This window comes from Gavialis gangeticus, unplaced genomic scaffold, assembly GCF_001723915.1.
Source record: "Gavialis gangeticus isolate Ggan-Ray unplaced genomic scaffold, GavGan_comp1, whole genome shotgun sequence".
Lineage (NCBI taxonomy): Eukaryota > Metazoa > Chordata > Crocodylia > Gavialidae > Gavialis > Gavialis gangeticus.
Genome location: NW_017729013.1, coordinates 6,531,355 through 6,541,379, shown reverse-complemented (window position 1 = coordinate 6,541,379; position 10,025 = coordinate 6,531,355). Strand labels below are relative to the sequence as shown.

The 10,025-nt window shown below is 48.7% G+C and overlaps 1 protein-coding gene across 3 annotated transcripts in view; it reads right to left on the bottom strand.

Moving 5' to 3' along the window:
• The window catches only part of ATP2A3 (ATPase sarcoplasmic/endoplasmic reticulum Ca2+ transporting 3), a 124,699-nt gene that overhangs the window by 77,500 nt on the left and 37,174 nt on the right, over nt 1-10,025 (bottom strand). For all 3 annotated transcript variants that reach the window (XM_019511428.1, XM_019511426.1, XM_019511427.1), the window contains one exon: nt 932-1,012. In XM_019511428.1, the coding sequence (XP_019366973.1) occupies nt 932-1,012 (81 nt within the window). The remainder of the gene's footprint in view (nt 1-931; nt 1,013-10,025) is intronic.

Here is a 10,025-nt window from a genome sequence, read left to right as displayed (position 1 = left end):
GAGCTTTTCGCCCCCTTTTTGGGTGGCCATGATCCCCGGGGGGGGGGGGGTCACAACTTACAGTTTGAGAACCCCCGGAATAGGGGCTAGATCATTTCAGAGAAGTGGTAGTGATGCTTTGCATGTCAAAAATGCACACATTTGTTCCCTGGTTCAGGAGGAGGAGTTAGCAGAGCAGAATGCATTTGGGTGAAGATGAAAAGTGAAAGATGCAGCACTGATTTAATGGTGGGGACTTATGATAAGTCACCAAATCAGGAAAAGGAAGTGTATGAAGCACTCTTCAAGGAGGTGACAAATCTATCATGATAAAACTGAAGAAATGCTTGGGAAGCACTGATGGGGAACTCAAGGTAAATGCTTGGGAAGTCAAGAATCTAATCACTGGGACGTTGTCTTGGATTCAGGTAAATACAGTAAATGAAATGCAAAGCAATTTTGAAGGTTTTTTTGCTGACTGCTTATATTAAAGTCAGTGATAAAAACTCCCAGTATTCAATGGAAGCAGAGCTAGACCAATAGTGAACACATTTGAAAATCCTATACTTCGTTCCTCTGCTTAAATTTCACCTGTAAAATGGGGACAGTAATACCAACCAACCAACCACCCAACCGTCTCAGGTCTAGCAAGGTAAATGCTTGGGAAGTGATAGAAAAAGTTTGGCACCAACCACTTCATAACAGGTATGGAAATGGCATAAGGTGGGATAACAATCAAAACACAACTTTTGCCAAGCTGGTAGCGTTACTTAGAAATTATTATTATTCAGGTTTATGGGCACAAAGATGCCTATTGCCCCAAGCATATGCCAGTCACCCCTCCCTGTGCTATTCCAGAGGCAGAACTAATTCCAATAACAGCAGTCCCAAGAGACTACCACACTCACAACACCCACATGACCTCCCCACCTCCCCAAATCATGGTCTGTACCTGTCAGAATGGACTGATCAACCCGTAACGTCGTGGATCTGATCTCAATGATCCGGATGTCAGCTGGCACCTTGTCACCAACTGCAAGAAGAAAAGAAAAAAAGGTTAAATACAGGTGGTCTGCGACTGACCAGGCCAACAGAAAGGGAGATACTATATTTATTCAAATCCAACAAGAGTTTCCCCCCCCCCACAATGTAACATGCAGAGGGGGAAACAAAGAATTCATCTTGGATTTGAGTACTGGCCCAGGGCAGGAGGCTGCTGTGGCTCTGGCTCCGACTCCTACCCATACATGTACTTAAGAGCATCTGTGCAGGTGCATCTGATACAAAGTGTTCTGATACTCTTCCATAAAAAAGGATGAGGGATCTATGAAACAATATAAATTCTCTAAGCCAGTGGTCTCCAAACTTTTTTGATCGCACAGCCCTATCAGTAAAAATTTTTTGAACACGCACCCCAATATATGTATATTTATATAAATATAAACAGAAGTTCTAATATTTTCTTCCTGCATCCCAATGGATCGTCTTGCGCACCCCACTTGAGACCACTGCTTCAAGCTACAAGAGTAAAACCTATTAACATCTAACAAGAATGTGGGCTCTATCCATATTGTACAGATGGGTATCTAGGGCTACCCAAGAGCACATCCAGTATAACCAACCTTACTAGACCCACTGGGGTGCTGAAAAATGACTGATGTCCCAAAAGTCTCTCTGCTGAAGCTGTTGGGATAGAAACTGAACACGCTTCTGTACAAGCTGATCAGGCCATTCGCCCACAATGCAATGTATCCAATACAGCATTTGGTTCATATAGACCAAGGGGTTAAATTAGTTTTGTTTAATGTCAAAAAGCTTCCTCTTTTAAACAATTATTTAAGAGGGATTTGTTGTTTTTTTTTTAAGACCTGGACAGTGGTTTTCACTAACCACAGGCCAATGCTGAGCTAGACACTAGTATTACAAAAGACCTTGAACCAGGCAGCTACTGCAGCTCTACTCTCACCCAGGAAATAAGGGAGCATGGTGTGACTTATAGTTCTTCCCCCTCTCCCTCTCCTTGCCTTGCTGTAAAGAGAGTAAAGTACCCCACTTCCTTCTCATGGATCATTACTCTTTTGGCCCAGTGGGTGCAGAAGTGGGTGGAGGCACAGCCAGGATTTTCCCATTCCCTGTCACTTGACAGAAGGAGCATGAGCATCAGAGCAGTATCGCCTGCTCCCTCCACTGCAACCAGTGAAAAAGCTGAATGGGGAACACAAGGACCCCTAGGTCCTCCCTACTCTTCATATGGCCCAGCAACAGCTGTGACAACATTGCCTCCCGTAAAGAGCCTGTATTTTCATGTTCCTGAGAACAAGCAGTTTATGCCAGAGAAAGTTCATTTTATCCATACAAGCATTTTTTTTTTTAAATAGATGGTCACTTTTTTCCAGCTGAAGTCTTCAAAAATAAAAACCAGCTTTCATTAAAAACAGAAAATATAAAAATTAAAAACAGTCAACATCCTACTCTTGAGAGACCTAGACAAATTGGAGGACTGGACCAAAAGAAAATCTCATGAGGTTCAAGAAGGACAAATGCAAAGTCCTGCACTTAGGACACAAGAGTCCCATGCACCAGTACAGGCTGGGGGCTGACTGGCTGGGCAGCAACTCTGTAGAAAAGGACCTGGGGATTACAGTGGACAATAAGCTGAATAGGAGCCAGCAACGTGCCCTTGTTGCCAAAGACGACCAACGGCATACCGGGTTGCATTAGTAGGAGCATTGCCAGCAAGTCAAGGGGAATGATTCTTCCCCTCTAGTCACCAGTGGTGAGGCCACATCTGGAGTACTGTGCCCAGTTTTGGATGCCCCACTACAGAAAGGATGTTGACAAGTTGGAGAGAGTCCAGAAGAGGACAGCGAAAATGGTTAAGAGGCTGGAGCACATGACTTCTGAAGAGAGGCTGAGCGAACTGATCTTATTTAGTCTGGAGCAGGGAAGACTGAGCAGGGACTTAATAGCAGCATTCAACTCCCTGAAGGGGCTTCCAGAGAGGACGGAGCTAGACTGGTCTCAGTGGTGGCAGATGACAGGACAAGAAGCAATGGTCTCAAGTTGCAGCAAGGTTAGATATTAGAATATTAGACATTAGGATTTTTTTTTTCCACTTGGAGAGTAGCTTAAACACTTGGAACAGGTTCCCTAGAGAGAGGTGATGGACTCTCTATCCCTGCAGGTTTTTAAGACGCAGCTAGACAAAGCCTTGGCGGGGATGATCTAGTTGGGAACGGCCCTGCTTTGAGCAGGGGGCTGGACTAGATTGGGGTAGGCAAAATGGCAGATCTGGCCGGCAGCCAGACTCCATTTCCCAGCAACCCCTGCCTGCCTCGCTGCAGCTGGTTTCCACGGAGACCCCAGCAGTGGAGGCACACTGACAGCACAGGGCCAGGGTTACCATGGAAACCAGTGCTAGCAGCACTGGCAGGGAGCTGCTCCAGAGCCAGGGCTGGGATCTTGCAGCGGTGACAGGCCGGTCTGGAGCCAGGGCAGAACCATGATCCGCTGTCTGCAGGCCCCTGCCCAGCGTGCGCAGGCAGCAGATCGCAGCTCTGTACCAACTCTGAATCGTGGCGTCACTGCGGCAAGGTCCCGGCCCCAGAGCTGCGTGCCCTGGCTGTGCTGCTGGCGCCGGGTTCCATGGACATCCCAGCCATCACCACTGCTAGGGTCTCCATGGAAACCAGCTGGAGGAATGCAGACAGGGGCTGCTGGGAAACAGAGTCCACCATGAGCCCAATTTGGCCTGGACTCTGCCCATCCCTGGACTAGATAGTCTCCTGAGAGCCCTTTCACGCCTAATTTTCTATGACTGTCTTTCTCTTCTGACCTTCCACCCATCCATCCTCCACGCAGTAGACCAGAAAAGCACCCAGTTTCTCACATGCACCACCTTCCTCCCCCCCTCAGGGATGAGATCACTTCCTCAGCTCAAAGAGTGTGTAGATACCAACAAACTTAGCCCCAGCCAATAGACTTCACTATTGCAAGGAGGTCAGAGCAATAAAAACCAACAAATGTTATAGATTGTGATCAACTGCAGATCGCACAATTTCATTGAGGTAATCCAGGTTCACATTTCAGGGCGTGAACTGATTGCAGGGGGAGGGGTAAGAGATGTACTCTCCCATGCATTCTCCTCCCCTCCCCCAAAATCACTGCACACTAGGGCTGTGCAAAGCTTCGGTAGCCGATTCAATTCGGAGGAGATTCGGCCCACTTCGGCAGATAATCTCCGAATCCGTATCAAAATCGGGAGACCCATTTCTTTCTCCGAATCGAATCGGAAGCCTCCGAGTCGATTCAGAGAGATTCAGCTGTAGACTGTGCAGGCAGGCACTAGGCAGTGCCGGCAGGAGGAGCCGGAGGAGCAGGCAGACGAGCCCCAGCTGGAGCCGGCAGTCCTGGGACAAGCTGCGGCTTGTCCAGCTGCTCCCCCAGCTTCCCCCCCTGCTGGGGCGAGGCAGGAAGTGCTGGCAGCCCCAGGAGAAGCCACGGGGGCTGGGGGGAACGATTGGGGAGCTAGGGGATACAACAGGGGCTTCCCCCCCAGCTCCCGGTTCAATTCCTCGGGTCCCAATCATTCCCCCGGCTCCTGCGGCTTCTCCCAGGGCTGCTGGCTCAAGCCGTAGTTTGTCTGGCTGCTCCCCTGGCAGCGTTGGCAGCCCCGGGAGAAGCCATGGGGGCTGGGGGGAAAAAAAATGAGTGGGGAGTTGGGGGATCGAACCAGGAACTGGGGGAAAACCCCTGTTCGTTTCCCTAGCCCAGTCATTCCCCCCAGCTCCTGGTTCGATCCCCCAAGCCCCTGCGACTTCTCCCAGGGCTGCCAGCATTGCCTGCCTCACCCTGGTCGGGGGCAGCTGGACAAAGCCGCGGCTTGAGCCGGCAGCCCCGGGAGAAGCCGCAGGGGCTGAGAGAACGACTGGGGGCCTGGGGGGAACAATTAGGGGCTTCCCCCCAGTTCCCGGTTCAATTCCCCAGCTCCCCAATCATTCCCCCAGCTCCTGTGGCTGCCAGCACTGCCCGCCTCACCGTAGTTGGGGGCAGCCAGATGAGCCATGGCTTCTCCCGGGGCTGCTGCCTCAAGTCGGTGCTCGTCTGGCTGCTCCCCCCTGCGCTGCCTGCCTGTACAGTGTATGGCTGAAATCGAACCGAGACAGTGATTCAACTCACCGAATCTAATCATTGTTCCTCCAAATCGCTGAATCCAAGTCTGAAGCGAATACTTTCTGCTTCACACAGGCCTACTGCACATCAGGCCAGGTACTTGAAGCTTTTCACTTTTTCTCAAGTAACAAGTAGATGCCACTGTGCTTAGGAAGAGTGCAGGACTCTGGCCTGGTCTGCACTGCATACAAACTCGCTAACGCACAATAATCTGCCAATACCCAACACATACCCTCTTGAGGTATGGCCTCACATCACAATTTAGGGACCCGTGCCATTCTACACAGCATTATCAATCCATCCTCTCCCAGCTAGCATTCCTGTTGGATCCCACACCCTTTTATTATGCAATCTAAGTCATGTATGCTAGTTATTATGATTTGCTATCACATCCGAGTCAACTTTTGAATTCCCAGAAGATGGCCCAGTTGTTTCTTTACCAGTTCTGATATTGATGGTGCCATTAAAAAAGAATCATCATTTCACAGGTGTGTAAAAAGCACTTCACAGATATAATTTTTTTGGATCGTGATAGCATTTAATTTACTCCTCTGAATAGGAGGAAGTTCCTGGTAAACTGGCATTTCAGCATAAGTGGGGTAGGCACAGGGAGGGCATAGCAGTGTTAAGGCATTCATTATTATTTATAGTAGCACTGCAATAGCCTCACAAGTTCCATTCAGAGCTCTGGGCTGCCTTGTGCTAGGCATCTCCACAAATGTAACACGAACAATCCTGTTGTCCCGAAGAGTTTATAGTCCAAATGAACCACAAATTAACTTCTCGTGCTTCATTTCACATTCTATTATTCAACCCTTATGCAAACAAAAAGAAAACTTGAGTCATTTGAGATCAGCACAGCACAAGCTCTGCTCCTCTCGAAGGGTGGGGACAGGGATCGGGGGGGGGATGGTGGTGGTGATGAAGAGACACACATACAGATGATTTGAATGGAGCTGTTGCTCACTTTCAGCACTGAGTAGTTTAACAACTTCTTATTGCTTGAGTCAGCAGTCTCCTAAAACCCCACAGAGTCGGCCAGACCGCATAGGCCAAGAGTCTAACTGGGCAGCACTGGCCAAGACATTTTCCCTTTATGGAAAACTGTTTGGGCCGCTTGGCCTACAGCAGCTGCACTTTATTCTTTTCAAGCTAGGCATAAGTCTCCCTTTTCCAGATTGCTTCTTGGCTAGCCCATCCCCTTAGGGTCACTTTGCCAACACAGAAAGGGAGCTTTGTGGAGCAGAAAAAACTGCATGAACTTGTTTTTCCAAAAGGAACATCCACAGAAAACCAGCTTCAGTGAATGGGGCCTTGAAAGAGGACACCTCATTCACAGCACATGTCCAGTGTCCTCTTCCCTTCAGCCCGCCTACCCAGAGAAGGTAGAAGCAACCCCCAATGCTGTCTAGGGTCCAGCTACCTGCACTAATTATCACAAGGGTGTGAATTTAGCACCTGCCGGCTATTCTGTAGCAAGCGCCTACACGCATGCTCTTCTCTCACAGTGAGCATGCCTCTCAGGTGGAAAGCACAGGCATTACCAGAAGGTATCCAATACGCTGTAAGTTCACACCCTACCTAACTTGTTCATGTAGCCGCACTCTTATGATCAATAATATATTGACCCATTAAAATTGGATATAACCTATCCACTGATATCACAGACCTGCTCATTAACAATTTATATGAACATCAGACCAGATCACTGGCTGACATTTGTTGGTGTAACTGCTCTGTGGAGTTGCCCCACCTTGCACCAGCTAAGGCGCTGTCCTGTGACTCTCTCTTTTATTCTCTGTGCATTATTTTGATATACATTTTCTGGATGAAGTGCAACTGAAAGATAAATAACACAAAACTGGATAAGCATGCAAGGAATTGCATCATATTTCCACCAGCAAGTCCGCAAAGAGGACAAGAACAGATGAGCATGAGACATCTGTAGGCTGAAAGCATTTTTTAAAAAATTGCTGGCTAACTGAAATGTGTCATTTCCATAAGGTCAGAGGCACAGGTGAGAAACACTGAAATGCAATCAACGCGAATATCCAAGCAGGAAAACAAATGCCACTTATTTAACTTTTCAAGAAAGCTCTTAACAACAAAGTACCAAGACAGAGCCAGGGAACTGAATTGTGCAGCCAGGCCCAAGACGCAGAGCTAAACATGGGCTGGCTCCCCACTGATGCTCAAAGGTGCAGGGGCAGGAAGGATGGCCATGCAGTTAAGGCACTGGAATTGGCTACAGGAAGTCCAGGTTCTATCCCAGACTGTCACATACTTGCTCCATGACTATTGAGAAGCTTTCACAAATTAATTATGCAGATGCAGAAACTGGATACAGAATGCTACAGAAAAAGCTCTTACACACAGGGCCCCAAAAGCCTCCCTTCTTCCAGAGTCCAAGGATGGAGAGTCCATCACCCCTCTCTAGGGATTCCCTTTGCAGAATATTTGCAGAGTATTCTGTCCCTTTGCAGAGTATTCTGTTCCAATCCTGGCCATTTAATTCCTTTCAAATATTTCAATTATTATTTATGGTCTTGTGACAGAGCGCTCAGCGCACCCATCGCTCTGAGGGGACGGTTCTAAAATAGGGACGGGCAAAATGGCACATCTGGCCAGTGAGTGGACTCCATTTCCTGGCAGCCCCTGCCCATGTGGCTCCTGGCCAGTCTCCATGAAGACTGGCCAGGCAGGAGCTGCGCAGGCTGGGGAAGGAGTTGCTCCAGGGCCAGGATTTTGGGGTAGTGACAGCGCAGGACCGCAGCAGAGCCATGGACGGCTCCCTGCACACCCCTGGCCTGCAGAACCCACACTTATCGCAGGAGCATGCAGATAGATCGTGGCACTGCCTCCGCCCTGGCCCTGGCTCCTTCCCAGCCACCTGGCGGCCTATCCTGCCCGCATGGGTCCCACCCCAGTGGTGGGTGTGGCACAGAGGGGCTGGGGCTGGCAGTGACAGCCAGAAGGAGCGGCTGGGAAATTAAGTCTGCTGTGGGCCTGATCCTGGGTATGGGCCCGACTTTGCCCTCCCCTGCTCTAGAAACAGCTAAAGCAGCAATCAGGGAAGACCCCCAAGTGGAGGAGGCTGGGCTGGGCTTGAGGCATGTACAAGCCCAGGACTAAAGTAGGTAGGCAGGTCTCATCCAGGTAGCTGACAGAGCAGCAGCTCCTGAGCAGGCCAATGAGTGACTGGCTCACACCAGTACGTCTGTGGGTAGGCAGCCTTTGGGCAAGTGGGCAGAATCTAAGAAGAAGGACCAAAGGTCAGGAGGGCCGCAGCCAGAGACTGAGGGGGCCAGAGTGCCCATAGCTCAGAGAGGGGCTGGTGTAAGAACCAGAGCTAGGAGTTAATAGGGGAGGTTATGATTTGATTAGTATGTGTGACATCTGTGAGGCACAGGTGTGGGTACTGGGGAAGACTGAGCTCGTCTGATTAGCCCTCGAGGCAGGGAGCAGCAACAGCTGAGTTCATGAGTGGGAGATCTTGTTTGAGGAGCCCCAAGGCAGACTCCCTTCTTATAAAGGCATAATTACAACAAGTCGTGGCAGGCGAGTAGAAGGGAAAAATTGCCTGAAGAAGCACAGTTTGACAAAGGCTGAAAGAGCTCCAGGGTTGTCATGGCCACCCCGGGGCAGAACACTGTTACAAGTCTACACAGGGCTGCAGGATTCTTTATGTGGAATCTACAAAATCATGAATGAACTGAGCCATCTTGGAAGTTATATATATTTTGTAATCTTCTAGAATCTGAGACTATTTGCACACTTGAGAAACCATGAATTTTTTGAAGTGCAACAGCCTTGTAAGGAGAATATTAGTCCTGTTTTATACATAGTAAAAGTGAGGCATAAAGAGGACATATGACTCATGCTAGACAGCAAACCTAGAAAAAGAACAGAGAACTCTGCAAATGGTATTCAAGGGATGAAGAAGGGGGCTTTTCAGCTGTCTGTGTGTATTGGCTTTTCTGTGGCATTGCAAACTTCAGTGAATACATCTGCACTACAGCCATGATCTTACCATACAGGGAAGATGCAAAGATCGAGGCACAGAGAAACTCAGTGCAAATTCGCCTTTATGTGGGTACACCAACACTTGTCATAGAAGATGGGTAAATCAGCCACTCCAAGCTTCATATTTCTCATAGCTAGACTGCTATTAACATCCAAGATAGCTATTTTGAAGCTAGCTCAGGTACATCTATAACACACTGCAGGCTTTTATGCATGTGTGTTTAGATATTTCATTCAAAAGGGGGGGGAAAGGCACACCTACATTTACAGTGCCATTTGTGTGTCCAAATTAACATGAGATCTAGTCTCCTAATGGTATTTTGACCACCCTGGAAATGAAAAACCTACAATAGGAACAGATCTCATGGTATTTCAGACTAGCCAATGGCTCCCAAGGCATTATAAAGGCCAAACAAAAGACACAAGTGGTAAATCTGCACCATTGCTCCTAACGCACACAGTACTTATACAGCAGCCTTGCACTCTGAGGGCACGTACACATGAGCACACACGTTTCATAGTAGCTAGGGTCAGAAGGGACTTGAACAGATCATCTAGCCTGACCACAGGCAGGAATGAATGCTGGGTTCACAAGACCCCAGACAGGTGATCATCCAACCTCATCTGGAATTTGCCCAAGGTAGGGGCGAGGACCACTTCCCTGGGAAGCTGGTTCCAGATTTTTGCCACCTTAACTGTAAAATATTGCCTTCTGATCTCCAACCTAAACCTATTCTCCATCAGCTTATTACCGTTGTTCCTTGTCACCCCAGGTGGTGCTGGGGAGAATAGGGCTCTACCTATTTGCTGTTCATTTCCCCTGATGAGTTTGTAGGCAGCCACCAGGTCCC